General features: G+C 35.7%; 3 protein-coding genes and 2 long non-coding RNA genes across 10 annotated transcripts; 3 read left to right on the top strand and 2 right to left on the bottom strand.

Annotated features, from left to right (window-relative positions):
* Nucleotides 1–3,272: 3,272 nt before the first annotated feature.
* LOC122411964 (uncharacterized) lies at nt 3,273–5,077 on the top strand. The gene is made up of 2 exons (XR_006261274.1): nt 3,273–4,602; nt 4,684–5,077. It is a non-coding gene; the product is annotated as an uncharacterized lncRNA (long non-coding RNA).
* A 7,461-nt stretch (nt 5,078–12,538) lies between these two features.
* Nucleotides 12,539–13,842, top strand: LOC122412587 (uncharacterized). Its single transcript, XR_006261395.1, has 3 exons — nt 12,539–12,914; nt 13,095–13,277; nt 13,469–13,842. It is a non-coding gene; the product is annotated as an uncharacterized lncRNA (long non-coding RNA).
* LOC122412583 (uncharacterized) lies at nt 13,688–17,486 on the bottom strand. Of its 4 annotated transcripts, none has more exons than XM_043422242.1 (6): nt 17,471–17,486; nt 16,891–16,925; nt 15,385–16,651; nt 15,167–15,229; nt 14,900–15,020; nt 13,688–14,806 (listed from the first exon to the last, which is right to left on the bottom strand). In XM_043422242.1, exons 3-6 carry the CDS (start codon nt 16,590–16,592, stop codon nt 14,660–14,662), a joined length of 1,539 nt encoding a protein of 512 aa, XP_043278177.1. In that variant the 5' UTR covers nt 16,593–16,651; nt 16,891–16,925; nt 17,471–17,486; the 3' UTR covers nt 13,688–14,659. The 4 variants fall into 4 exon arrangements, with proteins under 4 accessions (XP_043278177.1, XP_043278180.1, XP_043278176.1 ...); XM_043422245.1 differs by lacking the exon at nt 17,471–17,486 and adding an exon at nt 17,282–17,397; XM_043422241.1 differs by lacking the exon at nt 17,471–17,486 and adding an exon at nt 17,134–17,352.
* Nucleotides 17,487–18,226: 740 nt separating this feature from the next.
* Nucleotides 18,227–20,133, top strand: LOC122412586 (probable RNA 3'-terminal phosphate cyclase-like protein). The gene is made up of 5 exons (XM_043422251.1): nt 18,227–18,462; nt 18,585–18,824; nt 18,920–19,261; nt 19,529–19,784; nt 19,880–20,133. Exons 1-5 carry the CDS (start codon nt 18,321–18,323, stop codon nt 20,031–20,033), a joined length of 1,134 nt encoding a protein of 377 aa, XP_043278186.1. The 5' UTR covers nt 18,227–18,320; the 3' UTR covers nt 20,034–20,133.
* Nucleotides 19,339–21,997, bottom strand: LOC122412585 (tRNA-specific adenosine deaminase 1-like). 3 transcript variants are annotated; one of them, XM_043422250.1, is made up of 4 exons: nt 20,865–21,997; nt 20,513–20,767; nt 20,373–20,428; nt 19,339–19,799 (listed from the first exon to the last, which is right to left on the bottom strand). In XM_043422250.1, exons 1-4 carry the CDS (start codon nt 21,590–21,592, stop codon nt 19,759–19,761), a joined length of 1,080 nt encoding a protein of 359 aa, XP_043278185.1. In that variant the 5' UTR covers nt 21,593–21,997; the 3' UTR covers nt 19,339–19,758. The 3 variants fall into 3 exon arrangements, with proteins under 3 accessions (XP_043278185.1, XP_043278183.1, XP_043278184.1); XM_043422248.1 differs by having other exon boundaries at nt 19,339–20,428; nt 20,865–21,751; nt 21,844–21,997; XM_043422249.1 differs by having other exon boundaries at nt 19,339–20,428; nt 20,877–21,997.
* Nucleotides 21,998–22,020: the final 23 nt, after the last annotated feature.

The following is a 22,020-nucleotide window of genomic DNA, read 5'->3' as shown; positions in this document are numbered from 1 at the left end:
GCAATTAAGTAAAAATTACTTGAAGATAATTCTCTCAATTCTATCTGCATGCATGAATACTTGTGATCCATCAGTTCTAGATAAGCCCTGACTTTTATTTGGATAAACAATTTAATTGGAAAGGGATGGGCCGGACAAGTACTTTTAACACATATTTAAACATAATTTGTATCGATCCAATCGACGTCGAATTTTGTGAATAATACCAGAGGATCCTGAAAGTCTGAGAAGAATCGATTTTCTTATAAGCCTCTGCCACCATAGAGTAAGAAATGACTAGCTTGCATGTGATTCTTTTGGATTTGAAAGCTTCTTAGAACAATTCAATAATGTCAAAATTTGAAGTCACTAATAAAATACTTGTCCACCGATTGATATCATAAATTTTAGTGCTGCACGTAAATTGGATGGAATTTTTTTCAATTGATTTTTCTGTTCGAATCAAATAAGAAGAATGAGGCATCGGTTTCCAAAATGATTTCAAGGGCGATTTTTCGGTTTGTTATTTTTTACTTGTTATTTGATTCTTTTGACATTTTAAAAAATAGATGCAGATTAGTTTTTTTTTAATATAACGTTTTGTCAAGATTTGTAAAGATTTTTTCGAATTGTTCTGTAGTTTTTTTTATGAAATAATTTTTTTTACAATTAAAAAAAAATTTTGTTTAAAGTTTTATTTATGGGTGAAATTATCAGCAAACGGGGGACCATCAATGTACTTGTCCCAACCTTTTTTTTCCCTAGGGGAAGTTTATGGTTTGATATCACGTCTTTTTTCTCAAAAGATCCTTATTTATGTTCAGATGACTATAAGATTTTAGTTTAAATTTCTATGAATTGTTTATAATTTTCGGCGTATAACATTGGTTTTCACGAAAAAGACCTATTTTTCGTCGAAATTGTACTGAAAATATTTCGATAGAGGTTTATTCTTGGACTTTGGTGATTTTTCTCCTTGTCTTCTAATATGTTTCGTCCATTGGGAACTCAAGAGCATGGAGCAATGCGTGTTGCGGGCTGAGATATGATTTTCGGCTGATAACGTTAGGAAAAAGAAAGGAAAAGAGGAAAGATAGATCAAATTCAAGACACAACAAATCCAACAGAATTGGCCCTTTTTAAATGTTGCTTTGCATTCTGAATCTAGACATTTTCGTGTCATTCAAAACGTGTCCCCGATGAAATATATTTCCAAAGTTTGCAAGTGGCCGCTGAGATCCAATTATCTACAGTTTGATAGTTGCTGAAAAAAAGCACCCGGAAACATTTATTATGTCAGAACTCAAAGAAGCAAAAAAAACTGAGTGTACTTAACTCAACAGAGCAACGGAATTCAAAGACGTTTAAGGTATCTGCATTGGTTTTGGAGAAAAACAATTTCAGGAGAATTCAGGAATGACTTTAAAAGTTTAAAAACTCAGAATAAAATAGAAAACGGAAAATTTAGGAATTTAGAAAAGCTGAAGACGTATGTGATGAATTTTTGAGATTACATGTTACGGTTGGAGTAAAAAATTTAAATGATTGGCACACATGCTGCGACACAAAAATATGAAAGTTTGGAGGTATTCGCTTCATACCGCAGTAATACAAACTTCAATATAGTATTTAAAAAGAAATACTTTAAAACTTGCTAAACCAAGTTCTATTACTCATTCTCATAATCAAATATAAGGGGTGATACTTAACACACATATTTATGCGCAGAAATTTCAGAGTTCGCCGGTATCTGCTGTGATTCAATGTATCTGCGCAATAAATTTTGAAGACAGCAATTTAAAATCTATCCATAAATGAGCAACTGAAGACTTCTGTGATGAGTTTTTTACTTCACATATATGTTACAGTTAGTGTTATAAAGTAAAATGAGTGGCACAGTATATCAATTTTATAATTCGCAGATTTTTGCTGTATTTCAATAATCCAAATCTATAGTATTATAGAGAAAAGTTGGCAAAAGTCATGATGTTACGTTGAAATGACATAGCGAACATTGTATTCAGAAATTCTGTATGTTCCCATGGATGTTAGCAGGCATTATATTTGATCGCATCCAAAACTGAGCAACTGTAGACTTAGCGTAATGAATCTTTTCACTAATAATTCCACATTTGTAATTTGCAAAGTGGGAATACTCAACATACATGTCATTTCATAAGTATTGTTGTCAAAATTTGTGTTTGCCTACTGCATTCCAAAGATTCGACTTTTCATATGATCAGCAAACAAAGCATACAAAGACTTTTTGGAATAAGTTTCAAAATTTGTTACTCGACAGACCAGGTGGAAAAAGAATAACTACACTTATATCAAGACCAGAAACTGTTTTGAGAATCTGATGTACAAATTGTGAGATTGATGATCATAGCTGGAAACCTCTTGAATCACGTTACCACAATCAGCATGAAGAAATAGTAGAAAATCATAGGACACATATTAGGCAATCAATTAATGATATGTATCGATCCGCTGCAAACCAATGGAGTGAAAACAAGGATCGGAGAGGGCAGAGCCAAACTGAATATGAAGCAAAATATGGGAAACATGAGAAATAAATTAGAAAACATTTATTCAATTAAAGTTTACAACATCATTCTAACAGTTCTGTGGGTTTCAGTTGTATTTATTCATATATATAACCTATATATATCCAGTAAAATTTTATTATTTCCCAGAGCCTGCTCTGGGCACACAGTCCATTCTCCGCATGGAAAAGTGAGAAACGGACCAAAAATGGATCTAAACGTTAAACACTCTCAACTCATCCACTAAACTTATTTCTGTTTCGCGACGACATTTAAAACGTCATTCGATTCAAACAGTTTTTTTCCTTTTACGTCATTTTGATTTTTAATGCGATCATTGTTGATCGGACAAAAACCGTATTTGATTACTTTAATCATTATTTTTTTCCGAAAAATTAATTATTTTCAATGATATACAGTCAAAATATCATCAGAAAAATCGCATATTCAGACACGACGAGAGAGCGCAGCGCGCTCATCGACTGTAGTCCTGCTCTCTATAGCTCACGCACGGTCCCTACGGACAGTGTTGAAATATGCATACGAAATAATATTCCTAAGGCCTGCTACACACGGTCAATAATATATTGCGCAATACAGGTGATTGCACAATATTATTGAACGTGTAGATGTAGTATCGAAACATTACGCAATCATTGAACAGCAGAAGTTTGAGCTATCTTAAATTTTATAGCGCACTACACACCATACAAACTTGCTTATTGTGCAATATTATATACTGTGCAATATTATTATTGACCGTGTGTAGCGGGCCTTGATTTTATGGCGCACTACACACCATACAAACTTATTGTGCAATTATTGTTGACCGTGTGTAGCGTGCCTAATGCTTGCAGCAGGCAGTTCGCAGCAGTCTCATCTGTCTCGCTCGTAAACGAGCGAGACTCGTTGCTGGTTGCTGCTCGTTACGCGAGAGGTTTACGCGCGTGTGTGGCGTGCGTCGGTGCTTCGCTACAAATTCTTTTTCGTTCCCTGCTGCTGCTGCTGCTGTGCATGTTTTGTTTCGGTTCATTTTTTATTATCATTTAACCTTTATACCGAAACGCGAGAAAGTGAGTGCTTCTACTATCAATCTCACCACCAATCATCCACGGCGTACACCACGCAGTCGTGTTTTTACAGCTTGTCTCTTTCGTCGTCGCTCTAACCGCGCGCGAGTACATACCCACAGTGACATTAACGCGATAAAGGCTTACGATTGTTACAAGTTTTTTTAGAAAAGAGTGAATAAATCGTGCGATAACTTCCAAACTACGCAACGGTTACAACGTGTATACACGCGCGAGAGTTCGTTGCCGCGTTCACAGCAGGTTATCATTCTCGGTGAAATAAATCTCTTGTCCCTTTGCAATTGCAAAGAAGAATTCTTCAATCCAGCTATAGAATTACATTCCAAATTATGTTCTCATTGCTCTGTCGAATCTTTCTTATTCTAGATAACCTGACGCGAATCTGTTCTGTCCCATAGGAGTATCATGGAGAGCATGCACCGTACGAGCTTGGGCTATTTCGACTATAAATTCATATCCTGTCCGCGAATTAAATCTCACACTCTTCTTTTCGTCTCGCATATCTTGACCAGTCCCCCTACAAGACATGCTTCGACATAGTAACTTCTGTATTTTGTCTGTTGGACGAAACTCTCATCCACGAGTTCCAGTAGTGTGTCAAATTCCATCTCCGATCTTGCTGATCGACCAAGTTTTTCTTGCATTCAATTTTGCAGCATAACAAAGTGTTTTCTTTCTATCCAAGCTCCGTACAACTATTAATATCACCACTATTTTGCAATCAACGTTTATTGGATTCAACCTGCGGACAAGCGACAAAGACCCGGACAACATTTTTCCTATCTGCGGCAATATATCCAGAATTGTTATTGCAAATGAAAACAATGGCTAAAGCAATTTTGTATTCCTCACTTTTTCTTCCAACTCTTTCCTCCCCATACCCCTCCCCCCCCCCCCCCCCCTAATAGCTTGTATTTCTTTTCCACATTTATTCTTTTCCTGCATCAAAATCATTCCTTCTTGATTTCAGTTTCAAGATAAAACATGTAAACTTCCCATTCTCTTCAAACATTGCTCTGATATCGTATCCATATTCGTCAATCTATAGATTACTATTCTATTTTCAGAGCTCCGGACGGGCGGTCTATGCTATACGGCCGTAGGCTTGTTGCATTGTCCAACATTGAGAGTAGTATCCCTGGCGTACTCTTGTCATCCACCGCCGGAGACTTTGCAAAATTGTATACTTTTCTTATCCGGCGACGGAGCAGGATAATGACAGCAAAGAAAACAGACCACGGAGCAGGGAAAGAAACAACTACGACGCATTGTGATCCATATTTTTTATAACCATTGACCCTGTTCAAACGTTTCTGTTTCCCAGTCGTCGATAGAATTAGAAGCAAGCGTCACAAATTACACACAAAATCAACTTTATACCGACGCGAGAGAAAAAACTCGTTATTTTATTATTGTACGACTGCGATTGTGAATATATGAAAAAATTTATGCCAACGAAAATTAAACTGTTTCCTTTACTGCCCTGTTTGCTTGCCTCCTCTCTCGAAACTCGCTAGCTTCTTATCATAAACATTTCTATCATAAAAATTTCTAAATATCTAGAGTCGCGGCAGCGACTCTGAGACAAGTACATTTATAACAACAACATGACATGACGAGTTGCTGCCAGAGACTCTTTACCGGAGCGATAGCGTTTCCAATTGTTTTCGAAAATTTTCAAAATTTGTTTCTTTAATAATTAATTAACTATAGTATTCCAGAGAATATTATAAGTTAACGTATTTTTTATTTTTTTTTTTCTTTCGATCGCGACCTCTTCGAACTCTGTAGCTTAACGCGTTGAAGAGATATTAATTATTTATTTTTTAATAGCATCAAAAAATGGGTCGGATTTTCGCACACATTTTTGATGTTTATTTGTTTTTTTTTAGTGACAAATCTGGTGCCATAATACATTTTATATACCTATATATTTTTTTTCTGGTGCCATAATACAAGTATATACTTATATATATTTCGTGATATGACGTATGGTGTGTTGTTAAATGAATGAGGTTATAAAGATCGCGTTTGACAGTTCTCTGTAGTACAAGTATATATCTATATATTTCCGTGATGTAAAAGAAAGATCCCGAATGTAACAGTTTTCACCGACTATTCACCGACTATTTAAAAGCAGGACAATGTTTAGTGAAAATGGTGAAAAAAGTAAAGATGAAAAAAAGCGAAATAGAGGTCGAAATCCAAGATTGTGTTTTCAACAGTTAAAGTTTCATACGCAGAAGACTGCCAGTCAGAAGACCGAAATAAAATTTTGGTTCCTTCCGGATAGAGATTTCTTGAGTTGGTCCGTATTCTGAATTTTTGGATCAACAAAAATTCTTGGATTCGCAAAGAAAATGAAGAAAGATAGAGTGCGGGTGAGTATACTTGCAGGCTCCGGTGACAATGCTTTTATAATAATTTTTCAATATAATAGTAATTTTCTGATTACAGAATCTTTTATCTCCAGTGCTAATGAAATGTGGAAGCGGTCTGTTGCTGTTCCTTTTCATTTTTGGTTGTGAAGACTGTCGCAATGGTCCAAGTCCACGGGTTCCTAAAGTGTCAGAATTTGTTACGGACCAGCAAAAATTTTGTTGTCTGAGATAAAGATATCAAAATTTGATCCTCAATCAGAATTTAAACCACAAGTTAATAGTAGAGATGAAGATGAAATTGCAATCAACAGCGTTAAAGTTTCATACTAGAAGACTGCCAGTCAGAAGACCGAGATAAAATTTTGGTTCCTTTCGGATAGAGATTTCTTGAGGTTTGGATCAACGTTGATCTGCAAAGAAAATGAAGAAAGATCAAGTGCGGGTGAGTATACTTGCAGGCTCCGGTGACAATGCTTTTGAGTAAGTAGAATAATTTTTCAATATAATAGTAATTTTCTGATTACAGAATCTTTTATCTCCAGTGCTAATGAAATGTGGAAGCGGTCTGTTGCTGTTCCTTTTCATTTTTGGTTTTGAAGATTGTCGCAATGGTCCAAGCGTACAGGTTCCTAAAGTGTCAGAACTTGTTACGGACCAGCAAATCTGAGATAAAGGTATCAAAATTTGATCCTCAATCAGAATATAAACCACAAGCCCTATAAACTCGTTCAGTTTAATAGTATAGATGAAGATGAAATTGCAATAAAATTTTTTTTTTATTACAGTGGAAGCGGTGTTTCCTGATAAAACTCTTTTGATTCAAATGGACACGGTGTGATTTTTCCATGACCTCAGTTTGGTTGGTCAACACGGTTTTACAGACTCAAGCGTTCCATGAAAATATATGGCTCAAAGTCTTGATTGTCCAGATTTCGTGATCTCAAGTGATTGTTATGGAGGTATTCCTTGAGCCAAGGGCTTCAAATGAGTGGATACTGGGAATGAGATTCTTGGGTCAGACTCGTTGGGAATATGTTAGAACTTTTCAGTTCTGGAAGGTGCGATACTACAGAGAATGAAATTTCGATTCAGGTATATTTATATGCATTTTTTTGTAGTTTTCTATCAAATTGAATGAGAAACGAAGTCATCATTATGTGATTAATTGTATTCTATTTCAGTTAAAAAAAAAAATATTTCTGGATTTTCGCTGTGAGAATTCCGTCCAAACTGCTTGGTCATTTTTCGTGTTGCTCTTGCCAAGACACAACCATTGATTCAAGTGTTTCTCAAGGTAAGTCAGTATCCAAGTTTAACGCTACGAATTAGTCGATGATGGAAATTATTGCAATCATGGTTTGAAACACTTATATATATATATATATATATATATATATTTACGTTTTTTGCAGTTTTCCTCGTTGTTGCTGATAAGAAGTTACGGACTTGTGGCTTGGTTCATCGTGTTTTTCAGAAACGAGTTTGCTTAATGTATTTTGGTAAAAAATATGGTCCATTTTAAAATTTGCTCTGACTCGTTAATTCAGGAGTCAATGGGGTTGGAGAAGAAATTTATGAGGGCGTTGATGGAATTCTTGATAATTTAGAAAATGGCGCTGAATTTGTAACCGCATAACAGACTATTCGAAAGTATTGATGATTTTTAATCGAACAAAGTAAAATTTAAGTTGGAAATAAAATATGCGCGCGCATGTTTGTTTGGCTGTATAGTACTTAAAACAACTTTAATGTATAATAAAATGATTTTTCAAAAAAACTAATTCTGCGTAAGTTGGATTTTCAATATCGCGTTATCTGGAATTTTTATTAGCCGTAATTTGATATATTTTTCTCTTTCAATGAGGCAGGGAATTTTTTAAAAAATTTCCAAGGTTGGGAAACTAAAAATCTATTTTATTAATTAAAAATTTTTCCGAATACACTGATATGTAATAATTATAATGCAGGAAATTCTATATTCACTTGTGGACAGACTTATGTCGGTCTTTCTCGTGTTACTACCTTAGACGGACTACATTTAATCAATTTCGATCCCCATTCTGTAAAAGCAGATGAGTTAGCTATAAGGGAATACAATCGTCTCAGACAGAAGTTTCGTACAGATCTTGTCCTCATAAAGTTTGCCAAATAATGGGTTCCCAAAATTCCAGATTTTGTTTGGGCTATATCCAAAAATGTTATGGAGTGTCAATCAGTGGCAAGTGAATGGAAAAATATGAGCTCCTGGTCTATTAACGGATTAACCAATACGGATGGTGTTTCGTGTTATGCTAATTCTATTATACAATGTATTTTCAATTGCAAACCTCTTAGGGAAGAATTTTTCAGAACTTCGGATGAGAAAGAAAATCCTATACCTCTTTTACTTCGGTCTTATGTGGAAAGAAATAAATCAGTGAGTTCATGCGTTGTAAGAGAATATGTAGGAGAATCGTTTATTCAAAAAAAAACAGCACGACGTTTCTGAATTTTTCATGGGAATCTGCAAAAAATCTGATTTACTTCGAAATGCTGTAGAACATAAATTGATTATTAAAGTTCGATATGTAAAGCTTGTCAATATACGACCACAGATGAACAAGCAAATAATATACTAGTTGTGAGCTTTCCGCGTGTTAAAAAAGCTTTTACTTTACAGGAATTAATCGAACATAGTTTGTCTCAGTGGAATCCGATTGAAGGTCATCAGTGCAATGCTTGTGGCGGAATGGGAACACTCTTAACAAAAACTTCGCTATCAACTGTTCAAGGCGTTTTGATTCTTCAACTTTTAATATTATCTATAGATGAAAAAACTATGAAACCTTCAAAGATTGATTTTAGTATTAAAGGTATTCCATCCGCTGTAGTTACTGTTTGCGGGGAAAAATATAAAGTCAATAGTGCTATTTTCCATCATGATCGAACAGTATTTGAAGGGCATTATACGAACATGTTAAGATCTGGTACGTCATGGGTTTTTGCTGATGATGCTAAAGTCGAAAAAAGAAGTTGGCCGAGAAACGCCAAGAATAGTTATGTGTATTTCTTGGAACGAACAAAAAAATGAATTAACGATAATAGTTGTGTCGTAACATGTCCTGTGAATTTTTTTCAAGTTCACAGTGCACAAAAAGTAGTCAAATCAAACCGTGAAAACAGCATGAGTGCTGTAAAAAAATTGGAGACAAGTACATTTATGTTTTATGTAACCTCGACTGATGAGTGAAACCCGACGTGTTACTCGTGTAGTCCAAAAAATAAATGCTCGATGATTTATAAGAAGTTGTTCGATCTATTCTCTGGAAACTTGCTTCAATAATGAGCAATTCATTACTAAAGGTTATAAAAAAAAACTATTTCAAACGTAATGAATAAAAAAAATGAATCTGTTAAATCTTGGTAATGTATGAAAAACATTTGGTTCAAAGGAACAAAAGGTTGTCAAATAAATGCAAAAGGGACGAGTACATCGGATGACGAATAAACAAAATTTTTAACATAATGGTATGTAAAAAAAATTACGAAACCAACTGTGTTTGAATAAAACAATTAAGAAAAGCTTTCACAAATCATGAAAAAACATTATATTAAAAAAAATAAAAATCTGGAATTATTTTGTAAAGGAAAAAAAAATCAAATAGAACGTGAAAAATTCATTCTTACGGGAAGTATCCGGAACTTGAGAAAGTTCTAAAACTTGCTTCAAATGAGCAATTCATTACCAAAGGTTATAAAAAAACCATTTCAAACGTAATGAATAAAAAAAATGAATCTGCTAAATCCTGGTAATGTATGAAAAACGTTTGGTGTTCAAATGAACAAAACGTTGTCAAATAAATGCAAGTGACGAGTACATCGGATGGCGAATGAAAAAAATTAAAAACATAATGGTATGTAAAAAAAATTATGAAACCAACTGTAAATAATTTCAACAACACAATTAAGAAAAGCTTTCACAAATCGTGAAAAAATATTATATTTAGAAGAAATACAAATCCGTAATTATATTGTAAAGGAAAAAAAAATTTAAATAGAACGTGAGAAATTCATTCCTACGGGAAGCATCCGGAACTTGAAAAAGTTCTAGTGAATCAAAAAGTTACCAAAAAATCGCATCAAAGGTAAAAGTCATTTGTTACTCTATGGTGACAGATACTTAGAAGAAAATCGATTCTTCTCAGACTTTCAGGATCCCTTGGTATTCACAATATTCGATGTCGATTTCGTGTCGGTACAAATTATGTTTAAATATGTGCTAAAAGTACTTGTCCGGCCCATCACTTTTCATTCAAATTGCTCATTCAATTAAGAATCAAACTAGACCTTAATTACTGTATTATTTTTATGGAACTAGTATTACCGCTGCCGTTACACGCCCACCTGAATTCGAACATCATCTCATATATGCTCGGCGGCAACTATTTCTTCGCAAAAATTCACTCATGTTTTTATGTTGATTTTAACAAAGTGCAATTGTGTATGTGATAATAAAAAAAAACGAGATTATACAGACGAATTCTCTCGAAAATTTATTAAAATGTGATTTATTATCAGTTGAATATCTTCAGTAATTGAATAAGTTAGTTGCTATAACAAATAAAATTCGGTTGAAGAAGGAAATGTGAAGTAAAAATTGCCGTCATTTCAATATAAACTGGAGAGTTAATTTGGAAACTTGACAATTTTTATCGTCCGAAGGGTATTTTTTCATCAATACACAATAATATCTCTTGTATATTACAGAAAAATTGAATGCAATTAAGTTAAAATCTCTTGGAGATAATTTTCTCAATTCCCTCTGTAGGCATACATATGATCCATCAGATCTAAAAGAGCCCTGATTTTTATTTGAATGAGCAATTTGAATGAAAAGTGATGGGCCGGACAAGTACTTTTAGCACATATTTAAACATAATTTGTACCGACACGAAATCGACATCGAATATTGTGAATACCAAGGGATCCTGAAAGTCTGAGAAGAATCGATTTTCTTCTAAGTATCTGTCACCATAGAGTAACAAATGACTTTTACCTTTGATGCGATTTTTTGGTAACTTTTTGATTCACTAGAACTTTTTCAAGTTCCGGATGCTTCCCGTAGGAATGAATTTCTCACGTTCTATTTAAATTTTTTTTTCCTTTACAATATAATTACGGATTTGTATTTCTTCTAAATATAATATTTTTTCACGATTTGTGAAAGCTTTTCTTAATTGTGTTGTTGAAATTATTTACAGTTGGTTTCATAATTTTTTTTACATACCATTATGTTTTTAATTTTTTTCATTCGCCATCCGATGTACTCGTCACTTGCATTTATTTGACAACGTTTTGTTCATTTGAACACCAAACGTTTTTCATACATTACCAGGATTTAGCAGATTCATTTTTTTTATTCATTACGTTTGAAATGGTTTTTTTATAACCTTTGGTAATGAATTGCTCATTTGAAGCAAGTTTTAGAACTTTCTCAAGTTCCGGATACTTCCCGTAAGAATGAATTTTTCACGTTCTATTTGATTTTTTTTTCCTTTACAAAATAATTCCAGATTTTTATTTTTTTTAATATAATGTTTTTTCATGATTTGTGAAAGCTTTTCTTAATTGTTTTATTCAAACACAGTTGGTTTCGTAATTTTTTTTACATACCATTATGTTAAAAATTTTGTTTATTCGTCATCCGATGTACTCGTCCCTTTTGCATTTATTTGACAACCTTTTGTTCCTTTGAACCAAATGTTTTTCATACATTACCAAGATTTAACAGATTCATTTTTTTTATTCATTACGTTTGAAATAGTTTTTTTTTATAACCTTTAGTAATGAATTGCTCATTATTGAAGCAAGTTTCCAGAGAATAGATCGAACAACTTCTTATAAATCATCGAGCATTTATTTTTTGGACTACACGAGTAACACGTCGGGTTTCACTCATCAGTCGAGGTTACATAAAACATAAATGTACTTGTCTCCAATTTTCTCATATTCGCGTCTACAAATTTTGTGGCGGTCATCAACTTCCAGTGCCGAAGCACATCATTCCTATATCGATTTGTCCATTCCGATTATTAAATTTTATCATCAATTCCTATTTTATCATTTATTAATAACCCACAAAATTTTTTAGTCACCAAGGATCAAGTTGAATTCCGCGTGTCATATTTTATGCTCCAGTTTCTCAATTTCTGTAGAATCTACACTATCTACAAACGATAAAATACATAGCGTTCGGAGTGCTCACGCTCTTCGCTACGCTAAGGCCTGCTACACACAGTCAATAATATTGCACAATAAGTTTGTATGGTGTGTAGTGCGCCATAAATTCAAAGCCCGCTACACACGGTCAATAATAATATTGCACAATAAGTTTGTATGGTGTGTAGTGCGCCATAAACTTAAGATAGCTCAAACTTCTGCTGTTCAATGATTGCGTAATGTTTCAATACTACTACATCTACACGTTCAATAATATTGTGCAATCACCTATATTGCGCAATATATTATTAACTGTGTGTAGCAGGCCTTACTCTCGCCTTCCGTCCGCGGGGCGCTCCTCCGTGTATAGTTAGTTATTGGTGAGGAGTAGAGCGAGTATTCGACTTTCGACTTTCCAAAAAGTTATCAACCATGCGCGCAAAGGAAAGTGTATCTTGATCTCCTTTTCATCTTCAACCGCCATATGTACACACACAGTACGCACACACCACACCGCGATGTACACTAGTATGTTCCATTAATGCCTGGACCTGTCATAATGCAACTTGAACGGTCGGTAACAATTGATATAGGTCCAGGCATTAACTGTTTTAACTGCGATAACAGATCGCTATTTGAGACAAGTTATCTCAATAAAGTGAAAAAATTGTAATTCGTGATATCACGAATACAGTATATACCGCGTCGAAACTACGATGGTATGTGATTTTATTATGTATACATACACAAAACAGATGCGTATATACGTGCGTCTATTTATATTTGCCCGTTTATAGGTTACGTTTCACTGAAATCACTCAATCTCTTTTATCCTTTCACAATTATTTATTCAATCTATGGAGTGACATTTCAATTATATAATCTTTCTCAAATTTCAGGGGTTTCATAAATTCTTTCCATGTCGTGGGTTTGACACTCCTCTTCTTCTTCCCAACTGACTGGCGTGTGCATACAACTTGTGACAAGATGCTCGGACCTCGTAACTCCTGTGCTTTGTTGAAAGAAACGCATTAGCGAGTTCCAGTGCGAAAGTCAATCATTATACCGATCTTGCTGATTTGGTAAGTTTTTATTGCAATCAAATTTTTCAGCGACAAATGGTTACACTAATTGAGTGCTCTTCTACTTTTTCCATCAGTCGTTGATATTTCATTCAAGTTTCGAGATATAACACGAAAACTTTCCATGCTCTGGCAAAATTTATCCATTCTCTATTTTTTCGTGAATCTTCAGATTATTCTTCTGTTTACAGAAATGGACCGGCAGCCTACGCTATGGCGATACAGTTGTATTGCCGCCCATGGAGAATGTCCCCGGTGGATTCTTGTCGGCAACTGGAGACTGCAAAATTTTGGAAAATCCTTATCCGACAAAGAATAAGGGCAGCTGAGAAAGACCGCGGCGATAAGGAAACAACGATGATGTACCCATCCCTATACTATGCAACAATTCCCACGAAAATAGCCAAGCGTCACCAAATATAACATTTTTTTATTATTCACCTAAAAACTACGATTACGAATCTCTTTCCAACGCTCAATTATTTCCAATCGTAAGCAAAAGATGGACATCGACGTACATATTGTAATTCTCCTCTAATAAAATTCAAACAGACCGATTCCAAAATTAAGAGAAATTTCATTTGATTCGCAACTCTTATTGCAAATAACGTTCAACCTTGTTATTTTTAAACAGTATGAAATTTTGTTCTCTCTAGGTCCTAGACTTGACGGGAAACCTCAAGTTTCCCGTCAAGTCTAGACAGTGAAACAAGTCTAGACAGTGCGACAGTGAAAACTTCGATTCGCTGATCGATATTCGCTGAATGAAAAAAAAAAACAAACAAACTGAGGAAAATCGATTGCTGCTATACTGAAGTACTCAATGGAAATGTTTCCCCAAAATAAAGACCTGAATAGGGACAATTTCCGAACTGCTGAACGTCTACGAGTCCACGTGTACATCCACACTTTTAAGAACAATCGTTTTCATTTTATACCACTCTCTCCATTCTCAAGGGCTTTCTTCTCGATCAACACGATGTGTATTGTTAAAAGTCTTGAACGTCTCTCTCGCAATCGTTTTTATGCGCTCTTTAGCGAGTTCAACATTTTATTGAAAAACTTATGACTAAAAAAGAAAAAAAAAAAATATATATTTTTTCATGTTTTTAAAGCTTTGATTATTTTTGAATTTCAATCGAGAGCTCGAGGAGAGCTCGTTCAGACAAGGCTTAAACTTATTTATTGGCCATACGTAATTGCTCGTCACGAGTTCGTGGCGAATCTCGACTAGAGAACTCTTACTCAAAGTAGCAATGAAAACGCGGCGTTATGTACTTGACCGACGGATAAAACAAAAAACAATAAATTGAATAAATAATACTTTTTATGTGAAAAAATATATATGTCGAGTTCTTTTTTTTAAATATTTTTCTCAACTTTTATCGTTTGCGTTGTCTTTTCTCTTTCCTTACATTCAAAAATATTTGCAGCTCAACGGCAGTTAATTTTTTAAAATTTTCAATTTTTGGAAGGATAATTTTTGTAAAGTGATTGTGTAACGACTGCGGCGTCCTATGCGGCAACAACTGGAAAAAAAAAAAAACGTGCAATTTTTAAAATGGAATTAGAACTAGAGATGAATAAATCTGTTGGCTGTTTTCACCAATTTCACAACTTACCCCGTCATGGATCAGCTGCTTCCATACAACTAATCCCTTCGCGTAACGGACTTTGCCATTTTGAAGCAAATATTTTATCATTATTTCTTGTTCATCGATGCTGAATGGGCTGCCCCTCACACTGAAATTGAATTGAATTGAAATTTCATGCATTAAGCATCGCGAAATTCACCCAGGCCATAAAATTATTCCGATTCACCGAAACTTTGTGCTGGTAACAAAATTCTAGTGAGTTTACTCACTACTGACTCAATACTCAATACTCACCGAGGGTCTCGCTCTCCCATATCGGCTGTCAAACCGGCACGCCATATCCGAACTCTCGATCCCCTGAAATATAAGTAACAGCATTGTTACATTATTTATGCATAATTTATCGAAAAATCATCTCACATCGATCTGAATGTACATTTCTTCAAATTCGTTTATTTTTTAAATTCACTTCATTTTCATGAAAAAATATATATCACGAAAATCTTACGTACGTCAGTTTTTTTTTGGAACGTGTTTTATCCCGATTTATTTGTTGTTTCTTAGTGTCGACAGGTCGACGATACAAGTTGCTGTTCTGGTGAGATTCGGGTAGAACATCCCACGCATTGTCGACGTCGTCGTCACTGAAATCATCGTCAAGCTCATGACGGTGATCGTTTTCAGGATTCCGAATGCCGCTCGGACCGGCTTCCCTCTCCTCTTCCTTAAACCGTTTCCTCGTCGGACTCTTTTCGGAGGTTCTCTTTTTACTCTGTGAATAGTCTTGCTCTTCTTGCCTCCTCGATCGGCTTTCATTTGAAGAGTCTATTAGCGAGCTGTCGGAAGAGTTTTGTTCTTCAAGATTTAACAATCTTTGTTTGGATTTTATTCCCTTGGCACCCTTCATATTCTGTCCGTGTTTTTCGCTATATTTTTGTTCCATTTTTTCCGCTTTTTCATCGACGCCTTCGTCATCCAATGATCGGGCCCAGCGTTCTCTTCTTCGCGAGTTTCTCTCATAGTCAAGTTCCCATGGTTTAGTTGCACCTTTTTTTAAGCCTCTGTAGCAGGGGTTCACAACTTTCGATGCGTCAGGAGGATTTGGAACTTTATCCTTATCTTTCCTGTGCCGCTCAGCTAGTATCGCAGCATCAGCAAACTTTGTTGTAATATTTTTTACCTTGGATGAGCGAGTTCTTGTTTCGTTCAATTTCAATGACAGCTTTGTATCTGGAAAATCGAAACTACCTGTAAAATCAACAATCGGTTCGTCCTTTGTCCGAACGAGCTCTGGATCCACGTTTTCCGCGTCATTCAGGTTAGCGTCTTTGGTGAAAGTGGAGTTGGTTCTTCTTGAACGCGTTCGCAATGATCTTTGTTGCTGTAGACTCTCTACGTTGCTCTTTAAAGCCAGTTCCCTCCTCTCTTTCTCAAGTGCCGCTATTTTTGGTTTGACTTCCAATTCACATTTCGCATTGCACGGCCATTTTTCGTGACTCAACGTTTCTTTGGCTGCATCGCCGCCTGCCAAAGTTGGTTGATAGATTTTCAAGTCTGACGCGAGAACCACTGCTTGGGACTCGTCCACATAATTCTCCATCGTAGGTATCGACTCTTCTTTTGACAGGGCTGTATACATGGTCTCGTTAGTCGCATCTGATGTTAAGTTGTCCTCGCTGTCGGTTGCTAGTCGAGTCGTGGTTTCTGAATTGTTTGACATGTTTACACTCGGTGCTGATGTTATTCCTCAAAGTAGCGTTGTACCTGTCCACAAAGCATCTGCCATACAAAAAAAGTTTTATTATGTAATTGTTATCAGAACCGTGTGCGCTCAATCTGTTGAAACAATGAATATTACTGCAAATTTCAAAACTCGCATGGAATTTTTTTAAATTTGTATGGTTTAACAATGATTTCTGCCCTTGAACATGCACTTATAACAACTCGACATCATAGATTTGGACTCTTGGGTAGCAATTATACGCGTATATGCTTCGCGCGATGTGAATTTTACTAACCTTTCGTTGTCATTTATAATATCTCCACCAAAATCCTGGAAAACAAGAATAAACAGAATAATTATAAAAATATTTTACGAAAAACTCGGTATTCTGCTAAATGACGAGAGAGAAGAAAAAAAATTGCGCTTATTGCGATTATTTTTTGTTGTTAACACAAAAAAGTGTCATTTTGTAAAGATAGAGAAATCAAGAAATAGATTTGCACTGAGCGAGACAGACTAGGTTTTGTAAATCACCAACCAATTTTTTTTGTGAAGCTTCGATCTTGAAATAAAGAGGTTATATGTTGAAAAGAACCTTTAGCACTCGCGAGCTTTGAAGAATGTTGTTCTATACAAGAGCAGTTATTACAAAAGTATTTTTTCCTGAACTTTTCGTTGATACATACGAGTTTGATTTTTTCGGTTTACACAGATAAAACTGCATACGATTAATCGAGATATAGTATAACAATAGATATAATATTGAAATGTAATCGAGGGGACACACATTCACATTCGTGCATGTCCTGCTTATTGAGTGAACGATTGCGATCGTCAATTGTCAATTCTCATTTTTTTCACTTATTTATACTGACTTCCGTAGTTCCGTACTCTTATAAACAAGATCACTGCTGCCGCGCACCTACCTCGTAAACATCAGGATTCGCGATATGTCGGTCGATCACCGCCGCGGTCAATATGAAATAATTATGTAAGGGATTATTATTATTTCGTCGAATGAGAAAAATGAAGGGCGAGAGTTCGAATAAAACCGAATGATTTGGAAAATCTTAATACTTTTTTCTTCGAAACTTTGGAACGCGCTAAAAACCTTTTTCAACTTCTCGAAATATACTAACAAAAAAAACAAAGGTACCCGTTGGCGGTTTAGTAGTAAACGGCGCGTCTATCGCGGTTGTTCAGTCGGTAAAAATCCTGCTAAACGTTTTATTCCGCGAGTATATATATATAGCTTTATTGATATTTTAAAGAAAATTAGAGTTACACGCTATTCTCATTTTATCAGAGAACAAGGTATAACTTTTTTATTTTTCTCAAAAAATCAAGGGTGTCGATCCGAGTATACATATAAACCGTGCAACCATTTTTTGCAGCTATTTCTCTCGCACTCACGCAAATTATACATCACACCTTAAGACCCATATTTTTTGTTCAATATATTCATCAAAATAAATCTTTGTCTTGCGAGTTTGTAGGAAAGAAATTTCACAAGGCGAGAGTTAATATATATAATATGTTATTCCAACTCTCGTTATCAATCAAATTATTCGAAATATATAGTTGCAATAATTCCCGCTAGGAGCGCCACAATGTTAGCAGCGATCAAAGTGATAAACCTCACATCAGTCTCAGCCAGTCTCAGCTCTTATAGCGGCAGCGCAGTCTGTCCCTGTCGTAAACATCATCAAAACTTTGCATTGAAAAATGCCGACAAAAATCAACAAAAACGTAATAGCATACGAGGGTTGCAATTACCTGAAATATCGTTTATTGCTATCCACATTGTCGGGAAAATCAATAAAGATAACCGAGATTCGAACCAACGACGATGATCCTGGATTAAGAGGTTAGAAAAACGTGTGACATTATCAAATTGCGTAAATGTATTTTAGAGAAATTTTCACTTTATTTTAGTTCGATTGTTAGTTTTACGTGACACAATCATAATTAGGATTTAATCGGGTGCAGAGTACGAGGTTAATTTGATTAGGTTGTTCGATCGAATAACTAACGGAACAAAAATCGAACTTAATGAAACCGGAACCAGTTTGTTTTATTGCCCGGGATTATTGATCGGGGGTGAATTGCAACACGACTGCAGTTTGCAAAGAGGCATAACTTATTATTTGGATGCTGTCATGGCTCTTGCGCCTTTTTGCAAAAAGCCGATTGATATTACACTGAGAGGAGTGACGAACAATTGTTTAGGTAAGTTGATGAGAAAACTTGAAATCTTTATTTTGCTTGAATATAAATGATATTTAGACTGAAAAAGTTTGCTTGTTATTTTTGACGTCGCGTAGATCCATCCGTCGACAGGGTCAAGTCAGCCGGAATTCCAGTTCTCAAAAAGTTTTTGACGATAGATACAGACGTTGAGCTTACGATTCACAAGCGTGGCGCTGCTCCTTTGGGAGGTGGAGAAATACGCTTCAAATGTCCTACCTATAAGAGCCTCAAAACTATACAATTACAGAACAGCGGCATGGTTAAAAGGATACGTGGAATAGCTTGCGGCATAAGAGTTTCACCGGCGATTGCAAATCGATTGGTAGATTCTGCCAAACAAGTTTTGCTTAAATTTCTACCGGATGTGTATATCCATACGGATCATTGTCGTGGAGCAGCAAGCGGCAAATCTCCAGGTCAAGATTTCAATATTATGATGATTGCATTAAAAACATTGTTATACTCGTTTCAACTGTAAGCGCGAGAATCCGTAAAAAAGTTACCCCAGCATATCATTTTATTTCATCAGTTTCGTCATTCTTCCATTTCATTTTATATTGCGGCGATGAACAAAACAGAGTACCGCAGTTGGAATGATATAAAAGTTTGGACCGTTTGAAAACAGATAAAAATTCTCTGACATCGTACAGCTTGTTGTTATATTGTTAATAAAACATTGATAGGTTTTGGAATAAGTCTAACGGCCGAAACGACGAATGGAATATTTTTCGGTAGTGACAGTTTTTCGCCGCGAATGATGTCTGGCTCATTGCCCTGTGTGCCCGAAGATCTCGGCAGAGAAGTAGCTCTCAAGCTTATCGACGAAATATACCGGAACGGTTGCGTCGATTCGCCGTTCCAAAGCATGGCTGCACTCTTCATGGCATTGGGAAAGAAAGATGTGTCGAAACTTCTAGTTGGCCCTTTGACCCCAACAATGTGAGCGTCGTTTCCCTGTATCCAAGTAAATCTCTAAATATAGAGATCACAATTTGTGATATTTCGCATCAACGATTGTTTTATTATCTCGACAGGGTTCAGTTTCTTCGGGATCTCAGAGATTTCTTTGGAATAGTCTTCAAGCTTGAGCCCGCAAAGGATGACGAGGACGATGATGTCGTGCACGAGCAAGTCCTTCTAACTTGCATTGGCATAGGATACACTAATTTAAGTCGGCGTACTTTTTAATCAAGTTTCACTCTCTCTTCATTTTTTTTGTATATAAATATATATGGATTTTTTTTTTTTTTTTTTTTTAAATAAAAAATAAGAGATTGTTTAACGATACGAACTCTCATCAGAGCGAAAAACTTTGTAGCCCCATGGGTTTCTCAGGCCAGGCAGTGAATCTCGTAGCCTTTAAATATTTCCATTCTTTCTGATACGATGAACAACCTCGCCATTGCTTGTAATGATAATAAAATATTTTTTTCGGATGCGACGGAACATTATTCGCGAAAGGACTTTTGTCGAGGGTCTGTAGAAATTTTTTCAAAAGACTTGTTCGGCTGACGAACAAATCGTTACCTCTTTTACTTTTCGTTGCACCTTGTTTACGCCCATCAACCGTTATTTGGGTGTTCCTGATAAAGAGTAATCATTGACCAAGCGAATTTTTGAAATTAAAAATGGTAACGAAAAAAAAAAATCAGAATGAAATAGCATACCCATTCTGAACTGCTGACCAAACAATACTTGTAGGGCAAGGACGTGAACGCACGGAATTTCTCATGCAGGAAAATTTTATGTCTGCTTGGAAAATATCTGGTCCAGCAAGATCATCACCGAATCTATTATAAATACCGCGTTCCATGACTTGTTGAGAAAATGGGCACCCACCTCCGATCACGATAGTTTTCAGTCGTATCGGGGCTAGCACGAACGTCGACAACAATGATCCTTGAATACCAACCGCATTCCATCTATAATATATATTGAATAAGGTGGTATTTTTTATGGCTCTATCGAAAAGAGGTGGCTAAAAATTCGATCGACAAATCCACAATTTTTGTTGCGTACTTGGCTACACGCTTGGCTATTTTGTCCGAGCACGACAAGCTTAGAGTTGGATCGCCCCGGCCGGGTTTAGTTCGCAAAGCTCCCGTAACGTGATATTCTTTGCCCGATAAACGGAGGTCTTGCTTCGTTTCTGTTCGTAAACACTTTGCCCCGGTTCGGTAAATATCTTCGATCAATGTTGAATTCGTTTCAATTGACGTCGTCTCGGATGCCAATTTTGGTTTTTTCGTAGGGACCTTTTGATGGCTAGTCTCAGTTATATTCATTGGTATTATTGAGCAATCCCCGCAAGGAGTCTGGCTACAGAAAAAATGAAACGATACACCGCGTCTAATTTCTATAATCTTGTTCGTATTGATAATGAAAACTTCGTTGTTGTTCGAAGAGAACAATAAATCAAGCTGATTGTACAAGTATAGTAGGAATCCGCGTCGAGCCAAAATTTCGGCATGTGAATCGCTCAATCTCTCACCGATCTCGTAAAATTTTGTGTTTGTAAGTTCAACGCCACTGAGGCATTTCGTTCCGGTGGCCAATGACACGACGGACATAGCATTGTCAGCATTTTTTAAAATTATTCCAGCGAGAACCGTCCACTCACTGTTATCCGGTTTTCCAGTTTTTTTCATAGAATTGTATTTGTCTATGCACAATTTTGCAACAGAATTGATGAACGCGAGCATCGTTATAATTATTTGGTAATACCGGTATCTCACTAGCTCGTACATGTACTAGTATTTTTTTCAAGCAACGTTGTCAGGATCCCATGCGTATTTATAGTTTGCGTTAAAGACGAAAGTGCAATCATCTGGTCATCGTGAATTTTGAACTATGTAACTGAAACTTATCCCGAATATGAACTTTCTGCACAGCTTTTGGGATGATTCCTGCAATTTTATTAATGAAACTATTTTCAAAAGTATCACTAAATTGATGCTTTTTTTATCAACATGTTTTTCACTGTTCGTACAACTCAGACCTAGAACATTGACAATCGCGTCACGATAATATAATATGTTTTGCTGTAAAGCCGTATACACAAAGGGATTGTATTTGCCCCCGCCGTACTCCCGGTCCACCCGGTATATATATATATATATATATATATATATATATATATACTTGTTCACCGCCGCAACACGATAAGTTATGCTTA

This window comes from Venturia canescens, chromosome 6 (assembly GCF_019457755.1).
Source record: "Venturia canescens isolate UGA chromosome 6, ASM1945775v1, whole genome shotgun sequence".
Lineage (NCBI taxonomy): Eukaryota > Metazoa > Arthropoda > Insecta > Hymenoptera > Ichneumonidae > Venturia > Venturia canescens.
This window is presented reverse-complemented; position numbering and strand designations above follow the sequence as displayed.